Genomic DNA, 25,318 nt, shown 5'->3' with positions numbered 1-25,318 from the left:
TGGAACAGATTTCATTAACATACTTATATCAGGCTGTCAAAGTGGCACTGTGCAGCTACACAATTCTACAATAAGCTGTTCTTTATTTATGGAGGGTAGGTCAGGAGTCTTTCACAGATATGATTATCATCAGCAAGGTACTATTTGTTTACCTGAGACAGAGGCACAACAAAGACCATGGGTGGGATTCTCCGACCCCCTGCCAACCCCTCTCCCGGCCCCGACGTCAATCCCGCCTCCTCCGTGTCCCGAATTCTCCGGCACCGGAGATTCGGCGGGGGCGGGAATTGCTCCGCGCCAGTTGGCATGCCCCCCCCCCCCCCCCCAGCGATTCTCTGGCCCGCGATGGGCCGAAGTCTTGCCGCTGTCATGCCTCTCCCGCCGGCGTGGATCAAACCACCTACCTTACCGGCGGGACCAGGCGGCGCAGGCGGGCTCCGGGGGCGATCTGGCCCCTGGGGGGTGCCCCCGCGGTATCCTGGCCCGCAATCGGAGCCCACCGATCGGCGGGCAGGCCTGTGCCTTGGGGGGCACTCTTTTCCCTCCGCCTTCACCATGGTCTTCACCCTGGCGGAGGCAGAGGTGACACCCCCGCGCATGCGCGGGGATGATGTCAGCAGCCGCTGACGCTCTATGCGCGGACTTCCGCCGGCCGGCGATGTCCCTTCGGCCCCGGCTGGCGTGGCGCCAAAGGCCGTTCCCACCAGCCAGCAGGGCGCCAACCACTCCGGCGCGGGCCTAGCCCCTCAATGTTAGGGCTTGGCCCCTAAAGGTGCGGGACCCGCCGAGTAGGGGAGAATCCTGGCCCACGTTCGGGATATAAACAACATGGTTTGACTCGGGTTAAGAACAGTTTTTGATCAAATTTGTCAGATTGTGTATTAGGCTCAAGGTCGTGCCAGAGTTAATTTCTGAGTGGATTGATTATGATAAAGTGAGATAGAGTCCCACAATTGAGTATTCATGCAGGATGCGATTGAACAGATTGGCTGTAGGATTACTAATCCACGCTGTCTCCCAGGATACACTTGGTCTGAGGTGTGCACATTTCTTTTATTTTGCAATTTGATCCGCTTGTACCGCATTATTACTGCAATATATGACCACACCCATAAACAACGCTCGCTTGAAGCACACACGTTCCATAAACTCATTTACGCAGAAGAGGTTTGGCAGCACAATTAATGATACTGCCAAAGACATAATGAATCAGCTTTTCCATTTTGATTTATTTCCCACAGGATGTTGGTGTTAGAGGGCTGAGAATATAATAAGATTCAGGGCCAGAATTCTCCCCTACCCGGCGGGGCGGGGGGTGGGGGGGGTTTGCGTCCCGGCGTGATTGAGTGGTGTGAACCATTCCGGCGTCAGGCCGCCCCAAAGTCTCCGCACCTTTAGGGGCTAAGCCCTAACATTGAGGGGCTAGGCCCACGCCGGTGTGGTTGGCGCTCCGCCGGCTGGCGGAAGCAGCCTTTGGCACCACGTCAGCCGGGACTGAAGGGTCTTCGCCGGCCGGCGGAAGTCACCCCGGGGCCAGATCACCCCCCCCCCCCCCCCCCCGGACCCCGCTCGCGCCGCCTAGTCCCGCCGGTAAGGTAGGTGGTTTGATCCACGCCAGCTGGACCAGTATGACAGTGGTGGGACTTCAGCCCATCACGTGCCGGAGAATCGCCGGGGGGGGGGGGGGGGGGGGGGGGGGGCCTGCCGACCAGCGCGATTCCCGCCCCCACTGAATCTCCGGTGCGGGATTGACGCTCCGGTGCGGGATTGACGCTGGCCCCTGCCGATTCTCCGACCCAGCGGGGGGTCGGAGAATCCCGCCCCAGGTCTGGATTTTTCATGTACTCAAATCAGGTGTGCTGCGTTGCCCCTCCCCCAATCCTGAAGACCAATTTGGTGTGACGATGGTGTTGGCAATACGACGGAATCACGCTACTCTCAGGTTATGGAAATAAGCAACCCACACACCATTTTCAAATCACTAATTAGCAAGTTAACAGTTTGGGAGTCTTATAACATGGTGGAGCAAGTGTGCTAAAAAAAGGCCTGCCAGTGGGACCATGGTTATATCAACTGCTGCAGATGCATGTCCATGACGATAATCGGCAGAAGTGACCACCACACTCCTTGTGGAGAGTCCAGTCTTCACATTGAAGATACCCGCCATCGTGTTGTGTGGCACTAACACCGTGCTAAATGAGATAGACTTCGAACAGATCTCGCAACTCAAGACTGGGCACCCATGAGGCGCTGTGGGTCATCAGCAGCAGAATTGTATCCAACCACAATCTGCAACTTCATGGCCCGGCATATACCCCACTCTACCATTAGCACCAAACCACAGGATCTACCCTAGTTTAATGAGAGTGCAGGAGAGCATGCCAGGAGCAACTGGAGGCATACCGGAAATGAAAGGTGTCCCCTTCCAGACACTCACCACACTGACTTAGAAAAATATTGCCGTTCCTTCACTGTCGCTGGGTCGAAATCCTGGAACTCCCTCCCTAATAGCACTGTGGATGTACTTACACTTCAGGGACTGCAGCGGTTCAAGGCACCTTCTAAAGGGCAACTAGGGATGGGCAATAAATGCTGGCCTAGCCAACAACACCCATATCCCATAAATGAATTAAAAAATATAGTACTGATTCTGTCAGGCAAGGTGGCAGCATCTGTATAATATTTAATTACATGTTTTATGTTTTGAGTCTTCAGTACAAAATGATTAAGAGCAGGAAGCCGTTACAATTCCTGCTCATGGAAGTAGACATATACCACATGACATCCAGATTACAGTGATTGGGTGTGGAGGCCCCCTTTGCACCCATATATGGCCTCCTCCTGCTTGACAACGATCCAACGCTTGATTGAATGAGCAGAGTGGGCAGGGCTGAGAGAGTGAGCTGAGCACTCAGTTTCCATTCTGGCTCTGTCACCCTGCTGAGAAATGCATAATCCAGCCCTCGGTTTTCTGTGCCATAGGGAAAATCTACAATGAATAGCTGAGTCCTTGTGCTGGTTGAGGTTCCATTAGAACCGGTCAGTGATACTGGCATGTGTGTGGAAATGGAATTTTGATTACTGTAGCTGAAACTAATCCTGAATTACACGTGCAACCAATAAATACGAGTTGTCCTCTGAATAGAAATTCTTAATCCTTCAAAATATAAAACAAATTTGCATGTACAATGACATAAACAAACACAAGAAGAGAAAGACAAACTTCTGATGCCCTTTATTTAAGTGTGTTGGTAGCTAAGTTATTAACTGATTCTATACAATAAGAATGTAAAAATTTTTGGCAAAACGTAAAAATTTTGAAACTTAAAAACTAACCACAGATACTATTCCATCAAGTGTACTTACAAATATATTTACAAAAGTAACAATCAGAAGCTGCAGTTTCAGGTTCATTAAATGTTGTCACAATATGTTGCTTATAATTTATGTAACAGAAGAATCTCAGAGAATAATCTCTGAACCTGGAATCTATATAGAAGTGCTGAAGCTATAAAGAAGCCTTTCAAACTTTCCTTCATAAATGGCAACTCACATCTTTTTTAGTTATTGTGCTTTTTACCCTATTTTGTGCAATTTGAACCTAACACAATATTTAATAATTTTTAGACTTAGAGTTAATTCCAGATGGAAACCGCAATGTAGAGAGAGGTATTCTGGCTAGGAATACACTCATAAGTCCACAAGAGTCATCACTTATACTATAGCGTTGGCTTCTGATGGTACGGAGGCATCCCAGGAAAACTGTACTCAAGTGGTTTGACTTCCTAACCCACAAGCAACAAAGCTGTAAAACAAAATGGGTTTGCATTCTTCACAAACACGCTGTTCTTTCTCCATGACAGAGAAGTACAGGCAAACAACAGTAGCTCAGACCATCTTTGAGGAAAGTGTTGATTTATTTTAATTTAGTAATGATTTGATGTGAGACAAACCAACACAAAAACATTGAGTAATGGAGTCAGACATTCTCTGTTGCTGTGGCTTAGGTCCCACGTAAACCTGGGTATCACATTTGATATTTCTCTATGAATCACTAGATTGCAAGATAGCCAGTGTATAGTTGTATTGTTTACATATTAAAGATTCACAGGATCCTTTTCATGGCACAATGACTGTGGCATAAATATGAAAATTAGCCCAAATATACAGAAGATACATAACTATTAAATGTGGTGCATTTCTTTTTTAATTTGTTCATGGGATATGGAGGTAACTTGTAAGGCATTTATTGCCCTCCCCTGCTTATCTTGAGTCTGTGGTGAGCCAACTGAACCACCTAACTCCATGTGGTGAAGTTACACCCAGTGTTTTTAGGGAGGGAGTTACAGCATTTTGTCCCAATAATTGTGATGGAATGGCAATATATTTCCAAGTCAAAATGTTGAGTGATTTGGAGGGGAATTTCCAGATGTTGTCCCCATGTGCATGCTGCCTTTTTCTTCTAGGTGGTAGAAGTCATGGGTTTGGAAGGTGCTGTAGAAGCAATCTTGGTGAATTGTTGCAGTGCATCTTGTAGAAGGTTCACACTATTGCCATGGTGCACTGATGGTAAGGAATGAATGTTTAAGATGATGGGTGGGTACCAATCAAGTGGGCTGCTATGTCCTGGACTGTGTTAAGTATCTTGTGTGTTGTTGGATCTGCAGGAAGTATTCCATCACATTCCTGACTTGTGCTTGTAGATGGTGGACAGACTTTGTGGAGTCAGGAATTGAATCACTCACTACAATTCGTCCAACCTCTGTTTTTAGCCACAATATTTATATGGCTGGTCCAGTTAAGTTTCTTGTCAATTGCAACTCTCAGGATGTTGATTCTAATTGAAGGGGTTTAAGTGATTGTAATGCTGTTGACTGTCAAAGGGAGATGAAAAGACTCCCTCTTGCTGGAACTGTTCATTGCCATGCATTTGTGTGGTGCGAATGCTACTCGAACGTATCAGCCCAATTCTGTATGTTGTCCAATTCTTGCTGCATCTGGGCAGGGACTGCTTCTGTATCAGTTGTCAATGAAACTGAGTACTGTGAAAAAAATCAATAAATATCCTCACTCTGACTTTACAGTAGCTGAAGATGGTTGCACCTAAGACAATAACCTGAGGAATTCCTACAGTGATATCCTGGGGCTAAGATGATTGGCCTCTCAACAACCACAATCATCTTTGTTTTATGGTGTGTGAATATTGACCACATACAAAGCTGGCCACTCCAATGAATAAGCCATGGTGTCCATTGGTTAAGTGGTTGGGTTCCCTGGTGGCATAAACAACAAACTGCAGCCAATAATTGTGTATCTTCTATTATAGTGTGGCCAGGGTTAAAGCAGAAAATAAATTATGGTCTGTGATTTACATTCCAGTGGACCATACACAAATCATCCTGCATCTGGCAGAAAATGAATATCACATTACATTAGCTCATTAAAAGGCAGTATTTTAAGCTACTTTTTCAAGGAACACAGGTTTTATAATTTGTTAACAGCTACAACAGTCTCCAAACAATCAAGTGCATCTTTTTTTTAAAAATCACATCCCCATAAGTGCATGGCTGTTGTGCTTTTCTATCATTATTTTACCCACTTTACTTCACTTGCTGTTTTGAAAAGGTTTAACAAGAATTATTGCTTTCTTAACATTATAGTATTGCATACTTTTCTCCTGTCCCAGGATTTGGCAGAACTAGGCTGAGTAGTCAATTCCCTTCAGATTAAACTTAAAAGCAGTCTCTTGAGGTTAGTTACACAGAAGGGTGGCACGATGTCAATGAAACTTTGAATCATATCATTGAAGAAATTGGAAGCTCACATTCTGAATTCAGGCAGCAAGCAAAGTCATATATACTCGTACACAGGCCAAACCCTCACGTATTACACCCTTCAGTCAGTGCATATCCAAAAGATTAGCAATCGATTTAAGGCACTTCATTCTGAATTCATCATGTTCCGCTGCCACATACAGTACGTTGTAAATTTAAACCTATTTAAAAATTCTTCTCTTCTTCACACCTTTCACACAGCTAATGGTATGAGTGTAACATAATTACCTAGGCACAATTCAATACAAATACATCTACTGAAATTGCATAGATCTACAACAAAGTAGATGATGTAGCATCATATTTCTACTCTTACAACACTGTTGTAGTTAAAATAGCGTTATTCCAATCATTGCAGTGATCAGTTGATTGATTTGCTCTGATGGAATTCAAGTCCTTTCTTGATCATCACTAAATCTGCTGTGGCAGAGGTGAGTTGAGTACATCACAATACACAACTGTAAATAATCATTCTCACCAAACATTTCCATATATCATATTATATGCTACAAAGTATACAACTGCAAAATTGTGAATGAGATGTAAAGGAATTTATTGCAGGACACACAATTTATCTTGTTCAAGACCAAGGCCATCTACATCTACTTTGGCGTATTTTCTTGTGAATTAGAAATTAATTTTCACTCACAGAACAAACTGTGCATCTCATCTTAATTCTATCCTCACTCTCACCTTGCCTCACAACGCAATACACCTCATCTCCTCCGCTTCCCTCACTATGATCAATGCAGTTGATAAATACCCGAACTGGCCATCACCTTGACAGACATCATCAAACAATCAGCAAGATTATCCGAATAACCTCATCAAGAGCATGTATATTATCAAGTAATAATTTCATAAGCAGAAAGCTGTTTCCTTTTTTAGCATGCTGCAGTGCTAAAGGACTCAACATGTAGATCTACTACCAGAAGAGGTATCATTAGATGATAAAAAGATCGAGTTCCAACTACACACGGCACATTTTCTTCTAATAGTTACACTCTTACCGTTTCAAAATAAAATAAATAGCACATCATGTTAGCAACTAAAGCATCACTTTAGATATACTGAACTACAATCATGTCTTTGAACAAGTAATGTTCTTATTTTCAAAGTTAATTTAAAACATGTCTAAATAAGATTGAATTTAGATATACAAAAAATGCTGACATTTCACTAAAAATGTCTTGTCCTGACTTCCTTGTCTGTGGCCAATGCACCAAACCCTTCACTAAAAACATACTGAAGAAATATTATCCTACTGAATACCGGTACCCTTCAGTATATGCACATTCATACAACTAAATACTCAGAAATAAAAAATAAAAATGTAGAGGACTAGCACGAAAACAAATCAATGAGTACAGGTCATGCAAAATCAAAACTGGCTGTAAAAATTAATTAAAATATATGTAAAAGTTAAGAAACAGACAATAGAAAATATTTGCCCAAATTAAAAGGTAGTTTTTTTTTCCGTACATTTACTTAAAGGCCTTAAGCGACTTCAGAGAATGAAATCAACCATCTATGCTCCGAAAGGGTTACTTCGCCTTCAGGGTGTCATCATTGTCTGCTCTATCGGTCAGTTTACCAATTTTCTGTCTTTCTGCAGACACACTTCTGCTCTTCAATGCTTCCATTTATTTCTATTTATTCTGCCAAATTACTCTTTATTGGATTGATAAATAGGTTTACCATTGCAACACAGGATTTTTAAAGCTAAAAAAAACACAAAGAGAACTTTAAGGAAAAGTGAAGTATCAGATGGAGATTTAAAAAAAAACATTATTCTTGCTAACACCCATTTTCACTATCTTCCATGCTCATACTACTTCGCCGACTGCTTGTCTTGGAAGCACCAGGTGATACAGATGATAGGAGTGGGTCAGTAGCTTCCACAGGGGAGAGAGTATCGTCCATCAGAATATCATCTAGTTTGGAACCCATTTTTGTGGGGGCATTGTAGGTGACAGCATGTCCAAGGTTATCGTTGAAGGTGAGAGTTCCATCAGTAAGATTCAGTGTAGTAGTGCGAGAAAGATCTGAGTGGTGCCGTAAGCTATCATTGTGGCACTCATTAGTTACTTGTTCGAGTTTAATATTCTGTCCAGTCAGATCAGGTGAGCAGAGGCCAGAAGGGTTGACAAGTGGCAATCCATGTGCACGGGCTTGCATTTCAAGTTCCTGAGAATTAAACACAATAATCAAGTTCAAAAATAGAGCGATTCTGATGAAGTGTTAGTTGTTTCTTACTCGACTTGAAATTGTGGATAGAAACTCATTTCCCATGATTTTTTCTTACCTCATCATCCAAATTTTTTCAGTGATTTGTTATGGTAATAATTAATAGTTCACCTTATAATAGTGTGGTCCTCCATGACTTGAGTCTCTCTTCATAATCATAACTTATAATATCCTCCAGTTTTCTGTCTTTCTGCAGACAGATACACTCCTGCTCTTCAATGCTTCCATTTATTTCTATTTATTCTGCAAATTTATTCTGCGAGTATGTGGTGCCAGTTCAGATAATGGGCGGGATTATCCGCCAGCATTTTACCAGCAGCCCGGGGGTTTCCCGACAGCGTGGGGCTGCCCCACAATGGGAAACCCCACTGACCAGCCGGCGTAACGGAGAATCCCACTGGCGGGTTGAGGCAGAAATGTGGCGGAGCGGGGCGGAGCATCCCGCCGCATGCGTTCAACTCCCTGGAGTGCGGTTGAACGTTCTGAGTCAAGGAAGAGAATACTAAAATTGAAGGAAGTTTGGCATGCCAAAGATTATGGCACATGGAATTAAGGGCCACATGGATATACAGAATTTGGAGAACAAGAATCCAAGTGAAATGATAAAAGGGAAATCCTCAACTGGAATCACGATGAGTGGAGTTCTACAGGGGCTTTCTTTTGGGGCTGCTCATGATAAAAGCTTGGAGAAGTGGAATCTTGGTACTTAGTGCACATAGCATTCAAGTGATACAAGTGGATAAGGCCTTAACAATGACAAACTGGGCAGCACGGTTGCGCAGTGAGTTAGCCCTGCTGCCTCACGGCGCCGAGGTCCCAGGTTCGATCCCGGCTCTGGGTCACTGTCCGTGTGGAGTTTGCACATTCTCCCCGTGTTTGCGTGGGTTTCGCCCCCACAACCCAAAGATGTGCAGGGTAGGTGGATTGGCCATGCTAAATTGCCTCTTAATTGGGAAAAATGAATTGGGTACTATAAATTTATGAAAGAAAAACAAAAAACCAAAAAAAACCAATGACAAACTAAAATTAGGCTCATAGATTACAAACACATAGAGGAAATGTTGAGTGCATACAAGATCTGAGTTAGGGTACAGTACTATAGGCAGTTTTCAGCATCTTTTAAACAAAAGCAATAAAATGGTTGCAGCATGCTATCATTAGGATGTTATAAGTTATGGTTATGAAGAGAGACTCAAGTCATAGAGGTCTGCAGCACAGAAAAGGACCTTTAGCCCATCACATCTGTGCCGGTCAAAAACAGCCACCGAAGTATTCAAATCCCATTTTACAGGACTTGGGGCATAGCTTTTTTGCTTTGGCATCGTAAGTGCGCATCTAAGTACTTCTTACATGTTCTGAGGGTCACAGGGAGGCGAAGACACAAGGAAGGTGGAAAACCACAAAGAAGAGGGGGTAACGTCCCCCCTCCTTGAACACAAAAGTACAGTACAGCCTAAGATGGGGCAGGGGGGGTGGGGGTAGCAAGGGGGGAAAGACGGAAGAGACCATAAACTGAACCAGAGGGAGGTGAAATGTATATAGGGTCAATTAAAGGAAGGACAGGATAAACCTTTCTGTACAATAAAGTAAATTAACGCAGTTCAGAAAAATGTGATGTATATACATACAATTGTTTATAAATATGAGAAAAGCCAATAAAAAGATTTGAAAAATAAAAATGTTATGAGGGTCTCAGACTCCACCACCTTTCAGGCAGTGAGTTCCAGACTCCCACCTGGGCAAATAGGCTTTTCCTCACATTCCCTCTAAACCTCTTGCCCTTTACCTTCAATCTATGCCCCCTGGTCATTGATCCCTCCACTAAAGGGAAACATTTCTTCCTGTCTACTCTATCTGTGCCCCTCATAATTTTACACATCAAAATTATTTATATAAACCAAAAAAAACAAGGGCCCCAACACAGATCACTACGGGACCCCACTGGACATAGGCTTCCAGTCAGAAAAACACCCCTCGACCATCACATCTGCTTCCTGCCACTCAGTCAATTTTGGGTCCAATTTGCCCTATCTATGCACCTGGTCATCTCTTCAAAAAATTCAATCAAGTTGGTCAGACATGATCTCCCCTTAACAAAGCCATGCTGACTGTTCTTGATTAATCCCCGTCTCTCCAAATGTTGATTAATTCTGTCTCTCAGAATTGTTTCCAATAATTTTGCCAGCACTGAGGTTAGACTGAGTGGCCCGTAGTTTCCTGGTTTATCCCTTCTTGAATAATGGTACTACATTGGCTTTCCTCCAACCCTCCGGCACCTCTCCTGTGGCCAGAGAGGAATTGAAAATTATTGTCAGTGCCCTGCTATTTCCTTCCTTGCCTCACTCAATAGCCTGGGATACATTTCATTTGGTCCTGTATGTTTGTCTAATTTTAAGCCTGCCAGATCACTCAGAAACGCCTTTATATTTATGTTAATTTCTTTAATGTGATCACAGTCCTTCTCCTTGATTTCTATACCCACATCTAGGGAACACTCACACTAGGGAACACCAACACAAAGTATTAATTTAGAATCCTACTTTTGTCCTCCGGCTCCACACACAAACTATCACTGTGGTCCCTACTCTTTCCTTAGTTATCCTTAATAAACTTGTAAAAAACTTGAGGATTTCCCTTTATTTTAACTACTTGCATTCTGTCATGTCCCCTTTTTGCTCTCCTAATTTCTTTTTTAAGTTCCGTCTTGCACATTCTATATGCCTCTAGGGCTTCTGCTCTTGATATCTGCCATTTGCCTTCCTTTCTCTCTATATTCAGTGCTGTATGTCGCTTAATATCCAAGGTTCATTGGGTTTGATGGTCCCAACCTTTTTTTTTTTAAATCAGAACATGCCAGCCCTGTACTCTCCCTATTTCCTTCTTGAATGCGTCCCAATGTTCTGTCACATATTTACCTAAAGTTGCCAGTCCACTCTGGTCAAATCATATCTGACCTTATTAAAATCGGCCTCAAGAAGCTAGGACATTTTTCATGGATGCTAAGCCAATTAAGGGTAACCTCATACAGCTTCTTATGATAATGAAAAAATACGATAAAGAAAATAGTGATAGATTATTTCCACTGTTTAGTGAGATGTTAATGAGAGATCAAAATTAGAAAACAATTATTTACACAAAGGTGGCTCTGAGTGTCCAATTATCCGGCACAAACAATTAGAACATAGAACAGTACAGCACAGAACAGGCCCTTCGGCCCTCGATGTTGTGCCGAGCAATGATCACCCTACTCAAACCCACGTATCCACACTATACCCGTAACCCAACAACCCCCCCCCCCCTTAACCTTACTTTTTAGGACACTACGGGCAATTGAGCATGGCCAATCCACCTAACCCGCACATCTTTGGACTGTGGGAGTAAACCGGAGCACCCGGAGGAAACCCACGCACACACGGGGAGGACGTGCAGACTCCGCACAGACAGTGACCCAGCTGGGAACTGAACCTGGGACCCTGGAGCTGTGAAGCATTTATGCTAACCACCATGCTACCGTGCTGCCCTAAATTATTTAAGCAAAGTCCATAATTATTTTTTTCAAAAAGGAATTAGAAAATGGCTTGGGAAGGAGGGACCCAAGGGCATTCAGAGAAAAACCTGTTGGACTGAATGATCAGTTCCTGTGCTGTAATATTCTATGATCAAAACAGACTTCAACATACAAGTATAAATGTGCACGTTGCAGAAAAATTAGAAGCAGGAAAGGTATAGAGGGTTTCAATGTTCTTGATTGGGGATGGGTGACTAGCATAGACAGTGAGAAATAAATGGTGCAAGGAAGAAATATTTTACAAGTTATCTTAATCAACCTGTATCCTCAGCAGTAAATGTCTATTAGCATGCTCTAGTTTCTTCTGTCGAGACTCAAAGTCTTTTGCTCTGTGCTGCTCTTTTTGAAGCCTTCGAATATAATCCACAGATGCCTTCAGAATAGTTCCTTTGTTCCAGCGCATATCCCTGTTAAAATGATCAAAAGAATTTAGACAAAGATGCGCAAGGCAAATTTAGAGCATAACAAACTTTGGCATCAGTAAATCGTGCTAGATTTTACTGAATGTAAACAACGGCTGCTGTCAAAAAGGGAAAAAACAAAGCACAAACATGCTCATTTCAATTTAACTATGATATGCCAAAAATTCATTTTAATTTTTGGCTTTAAATCAGAGTGTATCAAAGTGGCTAATTACCTACAGACTCCGCTCCGGCCATGGCGCAGTCCTACAGAGACCGGCGCGGAGGGAAAGAGTGCCCCCACGGCATAGACCCGCCCGCAGATCGGTGGGCCCCGATGTCAGGCCAGGCCACCATGGGATCCCCCCCCCCCCCCCCCCCTCCCCCCCATGGGATCCCCCCCCGAGGACTCCACTAGCCATCCTCCGAACCAGGTCCCGCCGGGATGGGCCATGTCTATTTTACGCTGGCGGGACTGGCCGAAAACAGATGGCCGCTCGGCCCATCAGGGCCCGTAAAATTGCTGGGGGAGCGGGAACGCTGCCAACGGCCCCCGACTGGCACAGTGTGATACAGTGTGATCCCCGCCTGAAAACCGGCGCCGGAGAATTTGGCAGCCGGCGTCGGAGCGGGATTCACGCCGCCCTCCGGTGATTCTCTGACCCGGTGGAGGGGGGGGGTCGGAGAATCCCAATAGTTGTAATTCATCATGCAAATTGTTCTGGTGTGACACATTTATTTCCTATTTGCTTTTGATAAAATACTGACAGAAGTCCAATATTTCACTGATGTTCATCAAAATTCCCTAGATTGTTGAACAGTCCCAATGGATTGAAATTTAGCAAGTGTAATACCTAATTTCAATAAAGGAGAAAAACCAAGGAACTGAAGGCGAGTTAGCCTGATTTAATTGTCAGGAACTCACTGTAATCTGTTACTAAGGAAGATATTTGAGAATGTAACTGGAAGAGTGGACAAGGGTGCATTGGTGCAGATGGATTTCCAAATGGTGTTCAGTAAGCAGCCAAACAAAAGGTTAATACACTAAGGACTCAAGGAGTTGGGGGTAATGTGGATGGAGGATTGACTAATAGACAGGAAGCAGAGAAACAAATGGGCATTTTCAAGTTTGTGGACTGAACTCATGCAGTGCCTTAGGGATCAGTGCTGGGACCTCAGCCAATTACAATATCTTTAAATAATTTAGACAAAGACATCAAAATGTGTCCAAATTTGCTCATGATACAAAACTGGGTGAGAATGTTAGGTGTGTGGAAGATACAAGAAGGCTGCAAAGAGATACAGGCCGGTTCAATGAGTGGGCAACAAGGTAGCAGATGGAACATAATGTGGAGAAGTGTGAGGTAGCAAAAATAGAAAAAGAAAGAAGAGATCTGAAACATCTGTTTAGAGAGAATGACTGGATTCATACAAGTAACACAGGAAATTAACACGCTGGTAAAGCAGCCAATTAGGAAGGCAAAGAACATGTTGGCCTTTATTGCAAGGGGATTGGAGTGTAAACATATGCTATATTTTTATCGGACTTTAGTGAGACTGGAATACTGTGTGTAATTTTGGTTCCCATATTTAAGGAAGGATATTGGAGGCAGTACATGGGCATTGGAGGCGGTACAGTGAATGCTCACCAGATTGGTTCCTGGGATGAAGGGACAGTCCTATAATGAAAGGTTGAGTAAACTGGACATACACTCTTTGGAGTTTAGAAGAGTAAGAGGTGATGGAATACACAATTTTTAAGGGGCTTGATAAGGTAAATGCTGAGAGGTTGATTCCCCTGGCTGCGGAATCTAGAACAAGGGGAAGAGTCTCAGGATATGTAGGTTGATCATTTAGGGTGGAAATTTCTTCACTTAAAGGATTGTGAATCTTTGGAGTTGTCCACTCCAGAGGATCGTGGGTGCCCCTTTGTTAAACATATTTAAGGCTGAGATAGGCAGATATTTGGAGCTCAAGATCAGCCTTGATCATATTGAACGGTGAAGCAGGCTCGAGAGTCCATTATGGTCTACTCCCTCTTCCATTTCTTATGTTCTTAATATTTGTTTCCAAATTGCTAATTGCATAATAATTGAACAAATACACTTCATAATGCAAGTAAATGACAGGTTCGCTGAGTTGGCCATTTTACTGGTTTTTAATTTCTATTGGGCCAACTGCTTAAGTGAAGTGATAATACCCTCAATATCTGTAGCAATTAAATGTATTTCTTATCCTACCAAACATGGATGATCCAGCATTAATCCAACAAAATAGACCAGAATTTGTTTTTGGCAGGAATGCAATGTGAAACAAGCCGAGCTCTGTCCAGCAGCGATGGCTTATAAACATTACAAATACAGATCTTCCGGGTAAAGGAATACATCCAACAACATGTTGATTCAAATGTTATATCATGCTTATGTAAGGCATAAAATAAAAGTTATTTTCATGAAGAATTTGAACATTTTATAATTCAATTTATAAAATACTGGATTGAAAGCTGGGGTTCTTGAGTTCAGATGCTTGCAAGTTCATTAAATTTTCAATCATACCCAGATGGATAAAATAAGTACAATTCCTTAAGAAAATGAAAGGTTGATATGTGGCATGAGGCCTGTACACAGTGGCCACCATATTGTTACCAGTACAGTAGCCAATTTACAGTTGGCTAGTGTTGTTTGCCCACTATACGCGATGGATGGTTTACCATCAAAGAAATAGATTTAGTGCTAGGATATCGATTGCTAATCGGAATTCAGCTATTTCTTTTAGAAACAATTATATTTTAGAATATTCCTTATTAATGTGTAATCAGAAAACTGAATTATGAAGAGCAGCTGTAAGCATATGCAGCGATGAATGTGACGCAGCCATGATGAAAGGTATCAGTTGGATACTTTCACTACCCTTAACGGTGTAATTTACATTGTTATTGCAATCAACACTGCATTGTCTAAAGTGCAGCTTGACACCAGTTTGAGCTGAAGTGTTTAAGATAACTGCACCTTCTTGAGGGACAATTGAGTCAGTGAAGGCCCATTTTTGCCTAAAATACAGCGTGCTTAACCCATTAACCACAATGTTGCAATTCACTATAATGGAAGGGAATTTCTCAATGCTTCTTGACTGATTTTAAATGTGGACAGCAGAAGTAATGGGATCTGTGTTGTTATTAGCTGTTGGTAACAGGAATAGGCATCAACATTTGATGGTTACTGTGGCATGTGTACTCATGTATATATTGACATGACCTGCACAGAAGTGATGTGTCAGTAAAATAGGAGTTCTCACCAGTGTGGCTGCAGGCTTGGTATAAGAGCTGTTGAAGATCTTTATAATAAACTGTTGAAGTTGTAGACCTCACCATCATTACGACACAACCCCACAATATTACATGGTGTCAAGAACTGGCTGAGATGGCACAAGGTCTTTGATGCATCGACACACTAATTTTTGATGAGATCATCGCTGACAATTGTAAAACGTTTGAGAAAGAATAGCGCCTATATTGCTATGCCGGTCTTCCGACAAGTCGGAGAAAGTCCAAGCCTACACATTTCTGAACCTAGTGGGCCGAGAAGCTGTAAATTGGAATCCTTTTATATTCCAGGAGGGGGAAGACCAAGAGGATTAGAACAGATATGCACGCCTGTAAAAACTGTCATCATGGATAGACACGTTTTCATCACTGCTAATCAGAAAGTGAATGAATCGATACAATTGTACGACTCAATAACGGAAATTTTTGGCAAAAAAGTGTGCACTCAGTACTCTCACTGATGAACTCGTAAGAGACCGTTTGGTGCGTGGAGTGCATGGTGGTATTGTTGAGCTTGTGACAAGCAGTTGCTTTTTCCACCAAAAAAACTAATGTTGGAATTAATATTTGTATGTTGAATCAACAGTCTGAGGGGAGCTCTAAGGAATTAAGAGGAGAAACTGATGTCTTCTCAGTACAGAACACACCCTGCTCGAACTGCGATGGCCAACACCCACAAAAAGTGGTTGTTTTACATTCAACAAGCATTGCAATATCTGTGGCAAATGCAATGACTTTGCCAAATGTTGCAGATCGAAACCAGATCAACTGGTCACTATCACAAGACACGTTGCAGCCAGCTACCCTTCCAAGGCTCAGTATATAAAGAAAGTGAATGAGTTGGTGGTATATCAAATGCCCAAGAGATGCTGGAATACACAGACCTGTTTGACTGTGATATCACTGGGAAGCTGCCTGTTATATTTCACATGAAAGTGGATGACTCAGTACCACCTGCTGTCTGTGCTCCAAGATGAGTATCCCTTGACCATGAAAGAGAAGGTAATAAACAAACTAGACAGAATGACGACTGACTGTCACAGCCCTCGTAGATGAGGCAATGGAATGGATATCCGCGATGGTAGCTGCAGTGAAGAAAGACGGCAGAGTCAGAGAATCTGTATCAACCCAGTTCACATGAACAGAACATTTCTGAGACCTCATCACCCTATGACAGTTGAGCAGGTCATAGCCGACATGCCCAATGCCAAGGTCTTGAGCATCTTGGATGCAAAATGCTGTTTTTGGCACATCCCACTTGATGAAGAATCTTCAAAGCTCACTACGTTCGTGTTTCCAGTGGGCAGAGAAATAGGTTCCTCCGCATGCCCTATGGTTGTCTCTACTGATGGTGAGAACTTTCAAAGATCCATGGAACAGCTCTTTGCAGGGAAATCATGTGACATTATCATTGATGATGTCCGAATTTGGAGTTGCACAATGAACATCAGCACCTGGTTCTCGACAGAATCAGAACCATACCGTTGAAGCTCAACAATGCCAAATGCAGATTCACAATCAGTAAGGTCTCCGACATGGACCACCTGCTGACTGTTGATGGAGTGAAGCCAGTTCAAGACAATACAAAGACTATATGGCAGATGTCTACTCTGGCTTTTGCATCAAGGGCTCTTACTGAGATACAAAAGTCGGTGAACACGCACTAACAGGTTCAAAAACAGCTTCCCCCACTGTTAACAGACTCCTGAAATACTCTCCTATGGACTAAACTGATCTCTCCACAAATCTTCTCTACTGAGTACTACCACACTCTGTATGCTTCACCCGATGTCTGTGTCTATGTATTTACATTGTGTATTTATCGTATGTCCTGTGCTTTTTCATGTATGGAACGATCCAGACTGTATGCAGAACAATACTTTTCACTGTCCCTTCATACATGTGACACTAAATCAAATCCGAATCCAGACTCGCTATGCCTAGATTGAGAAGGAACTCCCTGCTCTTATCGTCACCTGTCAGAAATTCCATGATTTCATATGGCCGCACTGTCAACGTCGAAACTGCTCATCAGCTGCTCATCACCACCCTTAAAAAAACCCTCCACACTGCATCACCACACCTGCAGCGATGATCTGGAACCTGATGGAGGTGCAGTGGTTCTGTGGTTTGGTGAGGCCTGAGCCAGTTGCATGGTGCACACCTGGACATTTCCCTCTCTATGTCACTGTACATTAAGGGCCAATACGTGGTTTCCGGTGACACAATCTTCACGTGATCTACAAGTGTGGTAAGGAGCAATTCCTAGCAGATTGTGAGGGGGGCCTCGATATTATGACAATGCAAGTGCTATCATCATGCAGAACTGATTAACTCAAAGCTGTCAGACAAACGGATCACATATGCAGGCAGCTACATGACACTATCATAAAGGGAAGGCCTGCAACATTAAAAGAGTTTCCAATGAGCTGAGCACATTTTTCACCATGAGAGAGGAGTTAACAGGCAAGGTGGATCGATATGGTGTGGCCCCTCTTTTTATCTCCTGATTTATTCTCTGTCCTACAGTACAGCTACTGTTTGGGGTCCTGTCGACTACTTCCACCATTGTCTTCTTCCCCCTTATCATTTCTTTCTTTCCTCTACCCAGATGGATTCTGGGGCGGGATTCTCCAGACCCACTCCGGGTCGGAGAATCGCTGGGTGGGGGGAGGCACGCAATTCCCGCCACGGGGCACTGATGCCGGGCCGTCGATTCTCCGGTGATAGGAGAATCGGCGCCAATCGCGCCGGCGAGGTCACTGTGGCGCCATTCGGGGGCCATTGAAAGTGGTTCCCCTGGTGATTCTCCGCGTTCGCGTATGATACTACCCGGCAGGACCTTGGCGTTCTGGCTGCAGAGGCCGTCCTGGTCGGGGGGGGGGGGCTGACTCCGGGGGGGGGGGGGGGGGGGGGGGGGGGCCTTCATGGTGGCCAGGCCCACGATCGGGGACAACCGATCAGGTGGCGTGCTCTTTCGGGGGGGGGGGGGCTATGTTCCTCCACGCCGGGCCCCTGTAGGGCTCCGCCATGTTGTCCGGGGAGGCGGTGCGGAGACGGCCGTGGCGCGCATGTGCGGACCCGTGCTGGCCGTGAGGAGCATGCGTGGACCAGCGCTAGCCGTGTGTGGGCAGCGCACAGCACTCCGGTGCCGTGCTTACCCCGGCGAAGGGGAGAATGACTGGGCCTGGAGACCTGTTGATGCCGGCGTCTCTCGCGCCAGCTTTGACGCCACTGTGAACACTTGGCCGGGAGTTTGGAGAATACCGGCCTGTATCTTCCGATCCAAGATCATTTCATGCTACTGTACGTGTTCCATCTCGTACTAATGAAGCTACCCCATTAGGGGCACGGTAGCACTATGGATGGGTAGCACAGTAGTTAGCACTGTTGCTTCACAGCGCCAGGGACCTGGGTCCGGTCCCCGACTTGGGTCACCGTCTGTGCGGAATCTGCACGTTCGCCCCGTGTCTGTGTGGTTTTCGTCTGGGTACTCTGGTTTCCTCCCACAAGTCGTGAAAGACGCGCTTATTAGGTGAATTGGACATTCTGAATTCTCCCTGTGTGTACCTGAACAGGCGCCACAGTGTGGCCACTCGGGAATTTTCACAGTGACTTCATTGCAGTGTTAATGTAAGCCTACTTCTGACACTAATAAAGGTTATTATTATTATTCCCCTTTCCTTCCTGCTTGTCCGTACAAAAAGTCACATACTCCTGAAAATTTAGTTCCCATTTTTTTTCCTTCTTGTAATCATGTCTCTGTAATGGCTATAGGATCATACCCATTAACCTCAATTTCATTTCATTTCCTTTGTGCTGAATGCTATGTGTATATAAGTAAACAGCTACTAATTTTGCTTTGTTACCACTTTTTCCCTTTTTGACCCTATTTTTTATGTTTGTACACTCTTTCTCTTGCTATCGCACTAGGTGTATCATCACCTAAATAGCTGCCTTGTTAAGCTGTCATATCCTTTTGCGTTGCAAGCCTAGATATCACCTAGACAGAACACCCTCCCTCTATTTAGTTCACTAGTTCCCTAGTTGTGCGATTTGCAAGAACACTGGCCACAGCAAAATTCAGATGTAGGCTGTCCCAATGGTACAGCCCCCACTTTCCCCAGTACTGATGCCAGTGTGCCAATCTTTGAGCCACATATTCATCTGCATAATTTTATCTACCCTATGCCAATTTGCACATGAGCCAGGTAATAATCTGTCTCTCTTTTCTCCCCCAACTTGAATAGCTCCCTGTACCATGGTGCTCTGGTCAGTTTGCACATTCTTCTTCCAGTCTCTGCTCTAGTCCATATGGGGAGCAAGAATCTCAATCCTGTTGGAGAACCACAGGGGCTGAGGCACCTGCAGTGCCTTTTTCTGCTTGCACTCAACTCAACACACCTGCTACTGCCCACACAATGACTTACCACTCTTGCCCATTTTTGCTGCCTTTTTCCCTCACCACACATGCTCAACTAAGCTGCCTCACACGTCTTCACAAACCCTCAACAGGGCAAACACCTACTCCGACTCTTGCAGACAAATAAACATACAATAAGAGGAAAATCTCAAGAACAGGATGTCTCCTGCCACTTTGTAAACTTTCACTCCACTGACATCATTGATAACAATAGGAGAAGCAGCATTGGAGACAAAACGGTTGGAAACAATGCAGAGCACGGTATCTGCAGCTTAACAAGGAGATCACGATGAAATGACAGTTTTCACCTGCTTAATGATTGCATTAATTACAACCAGTAAGGAGTCAGAGATAAAGGAATTATGGATTGTAGAGACTTTGGTTGAAACATGCTAGTAAGTATATTAATTAGGCCCACGTCTGTTTCTGACGGGAGTGCTGGCTGACGAAATAGAGAAATTGGGACAGGTGGTTACCTCACTTTCACCCTGTGGTGCCAATGTAAATGTTGTAATGAGATTATAAAGTCCTGCTGAACCTGCTTTCACACACAAATGATTGTATTACAATAAGTTTGGGTCTTCTAAGTTTCTCCCTGTATTTTTGCACTTTGTCATAGATTTACTTTCAGTTTCAACTTAGATTTGTTCCAAAAAGAGATTATACAGTCAAAAGGAAAACCCAATGTTCAGTGGGAACGTTGAATTGTTCCAAAAGATTAATTCCTCTATTTGAATAGCAAATGTACCTGTGAGATTCAAGACTGACATCAGCTTATAAGATAATTATCCAAGGAGGTCAATAAATAATGAAAAACAAGAGACTTCCGGTGGTGGCGATGTCCGAGTGAGCCGCACATTCGGCGGGCTCTCACTCCAGCGGGGCTTAGCAGCTGATTCCCCGCGATAGCGGGACCACTGGGGCGGCAAAAAGGCTGCTGGGAAAGAAGAGGAGAGCAGCCAGCAGGTAGAGGAAGAAAGAGAGAGAGAGAGAGAGACACGGAGGCAAGGAGGAAACTGACCTGAAGGGTAAGATGGCGGACCCATGGACCTTCCTTCCTCCAGGACAAGGAAAAAAAGTTTGGAGTTGCTGAAGAGGGTCAGCTTGGACCCACTTCAGATGCCCAGAAGGTAAGATTTAAGGAGCTGGGCGAAGGAAGGCGGCAGCGAAGGTGCTGAGGAGCGGGCTGCGGCACATGGAACAGCGGGATTCCAGAAGGCAGAAGAAGAAGGAGAAAAAGGGACAGAGACAAGGACCTGAAGAAAATTACCTGGGACCTAAGATGGCGGACACACGGACCCCGGACTCAGCAATCCAGCAGGCGCTGGATAACATGCTCCAGGTAATGAAGTCCAGTTTTGAAGCGCTGAAGCGGGACAGCTTGGACCCAATCCAGAAAGCGGTGGATCAGCTGAACCAGAGGCTGGACGCCCAGGATGTTAAAGTTAAGGAGCTGGGAGAGGCGGTGGAGGAGCAGGCGGATGCGCAAACGGTTGCAGCGCTAGAAGTTGACGGCCTCAAAGAGCGGCAGAGAAGACTGCTGGACAGAGTGGAGGAGCTGGAGAATAGAGTCCGCAGGAACAATCTGAGGATGGTCGGCCTCCCGGAGGGGGCGGAGGGAGCTGATGCTGCAGCGTTTGTAGCAGACCTGCTGAAGCAGCTGATGGGGGCCGAAGCCTTTCCGCAACCGCTGGAGCTGGAGGGGGCACACAGAGTGCAGGCAAGGCAGGGGCGGCCGGGCGGACCCCCCGCCCGATGGTGATTAGGTTCCACAGGTTCGTGGACAAGGAGCGGGTGCTGCAGTGGGCAAAGAGCGCCAGGAGCAGCACGTGGAACAACAGTGTTCTCCGCATTTATCAGGACCTAAGCCAGGAGGTGGCTCGGTGGCGAGCAGCCTTTAAGAATGTCAAGGAGGTGCTGTTCAAGAAGCACGTGAAGTTTGGTCTGCTGTTCCCAGCTCGGCTATGGGTCACGCACCAGGGTCAACACCACTACTTCTCCGAGCCCGAAGAAGCGATGGATTTTGTGAGGGACCTGGGGCTGGTCCCGAAAGGAGGCCCCAAGGACGCGAGTAAGGGCCCGAGGATTTCTGTGGGAAGGAACGCCGAATGAGCCTGGACTGCTGCTCAACGGTTTGCTGGGCCAAGCAGAACATTTGAGACTCTTTCCTTTTTCATGGACATTGGTTTGGGGGGTTAACCCCCCCTTCCTTCTTTTTGTTTTTTTGTGGTCTCTCTTGTTTCTTATGGGGGGGGGGGGGGTTGGGTATATATTTATGTGCTTTTTCTCTTTTATCTGTGGGTTTTTTTTTTCTGTTTGGGCTGGTTTGTGCTTTTTGTGCAGCTCGCGGAAGACACTGGAGCTGGCTTGCCCCAGTGGGTGGGGAGGAGGACGGGGAAACAATGGGAATGAGACAGGAAGGCGCCGGAGTGTTGAGTCACCGGGCTAGCAGATTGGCTAGTCAAGGGAGTCAGATGGGGGGGGAAGTTACAGCCAGTAGATGGCAGGGGTGGGGGTATCGGGGGATGGGGTTAGGGGAGGGGGGGGTTGTTCTGCTGATGGGAGAGGGACTTGAAATAGGCACTGGAAAGGAGGTCGAGGGTGGAGGCAGCCAAAGGGCGGGCCAGGAATGGCGCGACGCACGGGCCAGGGGCCGGCCCGAGAAAGGCTATGGCTGACCGGCGGGGTAGGGGGGATGGGATGTGCCCCCCGACCAGGCTGATCACCTGAAACGTCAAGGGACTGAATGGGCCGGTTAAGAGGGCGCGGGTGTTCGCGCTCTTGCGGGCCCTGAGGGCGGACGTAATTATTTTGCAGGAGACACATCTGAAAGTGTCGGACCAGACCAGGCTAAGGAAGGGCTGGATTAGCCAGGTCTTCCACTCGGACTTGGACTCGAAGTCCGGAGGGGTGGCAATCATGATCAACAAGCGCGTGCAATTTGAGGCAGAGGGCATATCCGCAGACAGGGGGGGCAGATACCTGATGGTATGGGGCAGACTGGAGGGGAGAAGAGTGGTGCTGGTGAATATATATGCCCTGAACTGGGATGACGTGGACTTCATTAAAAGAGTGCTGGGGAAGATCCCGGACCTGGAATCTCGCAGGCTAATAATGGGAGGGGACTTTAACATGGTCCTAGAGCCGACTTTGGATCGGTCGTGTCCCAGAACGGGTAGACTCTCAGCAATGGCAAGGGAGCTGAAAGGGTTTATGGAGCAAATGGGGGCAGTGGACCCCTGGAGAGATAGCCAACAGGAAGGGGCTACTCGTTTTACTCGCACGTCCATAAAGTATATTCCAGGATAGATTTCTTTGTACTAAGCAGGGACTGTATGGGGGAGGTAAAGAACACGGAATACTCAGCAATTACCATTTCAGACCATGCCCCGCATTGGGTGGACCTGCAGTTCGGGGGAGCGAGCTATCAACGCCCGCAATGGAGGCTAGATGTGGGACTGCTGTCGGAGGAGGGGATCTGCGAGAGGCTTCGGAAATGCATAAAAAATTACCTGCAGGTGAATGACACGGGGGAGGTCTCAGCGGCGACCTTGTGGGAGGCGCTAAAGGCAGTAGTGCGGGGGGAGCTGATTTCAATTGGGGCCCACAGAGCCAAGGCAGACCAGGCAGAGATGGATAGATTGGTCAGGGAAATGGGTCGGATAGATGAAGAGCACGCGAAGTCCCCGGGGGTGTTTTACTCAGGGAGAGGCAGAGACTACAGGCGGAACTGGGGGCACTATCCACGAGCAGGGCCGTGGAACAGCTTAGGAAGGCGAGAGGAGTGGTGTACGAGCATGGGGAAAAGGCTAGCAGACTGTTAGCACAGCAACTCAGGAGGAGGGAGGCGGCCAGGGAAATAGGTAGAGTGAGGGACGAGGGGGGCGCAAAGTGGAGGACCCGGCAGAATTGAATAGGGTATTCCGGGACTTCTATCGTAAGCTGTACACTTCGGAGCCGCCGGAAGAACCGGAGGGGATGAAAAGGTTTCTGGACGGGTTAACATTCCCAACAGTTGGTGGGGGGCGAGTGGAAGGGCTGGGGGCCCCGATTAGAGTAGAGGAGGTATTGGGGGGCCTTAAGGCTATGCAGTCGGGGAAGTCCCCGGGGCCGGATGGATACCCAGTAGAGTTTTATAGGAAGTTCTCTGAGCTGGTGGGCCCGGTCTTGGCGAGGGTTTTCAATGAGGCAAGGGACAGAGGGACCCCGCCGCCGACAATGTCACAAGCCACCATATCTCTGATATTGAAGCGGGGTAAAGACCCGGAGGCATGCGGGTCCTACAGGCCAATCTCCCTGATTAATGTAGATGCCAAGCTCCTGGCAAAGGTGCTGGCGGGTAGAATGGAGGACTGTGTACCGGAGGTGATTAGGGAGGATCAAACGGGGTCCGTGAAAGGTAGGCAGCTGGCGGCCAATTTGAGGAGATTACTCAATGTGATAATGATGCCCCCGGCGGGTAGAGAGGTGGAGGTAGTGGTGGCAATGGACGCTGAGAAGGCCTTTGACCGGGTGGAGTGGGACTATCTATGGGAGGTGCTCGGACGGTTTGGGTTCGGGGAGGGATTGGTGGATTGGATCAAATTATTATATCAGGCCCCGAGGGCCAGCGTCAGGACTAACAGAGAAGTGTCGGAGTACTTTAGGTTGTACCGAGGGACCAGACAGGGCTGCCCGCTCTCCCCGCTGCTGTTTGCGCTGGCCATAGAGCCGCAGAGGGTTGGAAGGGGATGGTGAGGGGCAGGGTTGAACACAGGGTTTCTCTTTATGCAGACGACCTGCTCCTGTACGTGTCAGACCCAGTGGCCGGGATGGGAACTATACTGGGAATGCTGAGGAAGTTCGGCCAGTTCTCAGGATACAAATTAAATACGGTCAAGAGTGAAATGTTTGTGGTCCAGGCAAGGGGCCAGGAGAACAGATTGAGAGGGCTACCGTTTAGGCTGGTTGAGGAAAATTTCCGGTATTTGGGAATCCAGGTGGCACGAGACTGGGGCAGGCTGCATAAGTTAAATTTGGCCAGGGTGGTGGAGCAAATGAAGGGAGAGTTTCGGAGATGGGATGCACTCCCGCTGTCGCTGGCAGGGAGGGTGCAGACTGTAAAGATGACAATCCTCCCTCGATTTTTGTTTATTTTTCAGTGCCTCCCGATCTTTATCCCACAGTCCTTCTTCAAAAGAGTTAACGGGCTGATCATGAGCTTTATCTGGGCGGGAAAATCCCCGCGGGTGAAGAAGGCAATGTTGGAGAGGAACCGCAGCGAGGGAGGGCTGGCTTTGCCGAGTCTGATCAATTATTACTGGGCGGCCAACATCGCTATGATAAGGAAGTGGATGGTGGGTACGGGGTCTATTTGGGAGCGGGTGGAGACGGCTTTGTGCAGGGGCTCCAGCTTGGAAGCCCTGGTCACGGCTCCTCTACCGCTGCCGCCGGCCAAGTACACCACCAGCCCGGTAGTGGTGGCGACCCTGCGGATATGGGGCCAGTGGAGGAGGCATGTGGGGGAGATGGGGGCGTCTGTCT

At 46.2% G+C, this 25,318-nt stretch overlaps 1 protein-coding gene across 10 annotated transcripts in view; it reads right to left on the bottom strand.

The window, feature by feature from the left end:
• Window positions 1-3,211: 3,211 nt before the first annotated feature.
• Window positions 3,212-25,318, bottom strand: part of LOC119973102 (microphthalmia-associated transcription factor-like) — a 400,216-nt gene continuing 378,109 nt past the window's right edge. For all 10 annotated transcript variants that reach the window (XM_038810635.1, XM_038810638.1, XM_038810637.1 and 7 more), the window contains 2 exons: window positions 11,909-12,056; window positions 3,212-8,021 (listed from right to left, as the gene is read on the bottom strand). In XM_038810635.1, the coding sequence (XP_038666563.1) occupies window positions 7,632-8,021; window positions 11,909-12,056 (538 nt within the window). In that variant the 3' untranslated portion in view covers window positions 3,212-7,631. The remainder of the gene's footprint in view (window positions 8,022-11,908; window positions 12,057-25,318) is intronic.

This window comes from Scyliorhinus canicula, chromosome 11, assembly GCF_902713615.1.
Source record: "Scyliorhinus canicula chromosome 11, sScyCan1.1, whole genome shotgun sequence".
NCBI lineage: Eukaryota > Metazoa > Chordata > Chondrichthyes > Carcharhiniformes > Scyliorhinidae > Scyliorhinus > Scyliorhinus canicula.
The sequence above is the reverse complement of the archived record's forward strand: the minus strand, read 5'-3'. Positions and strand labels throughout refer to the sequence as shown.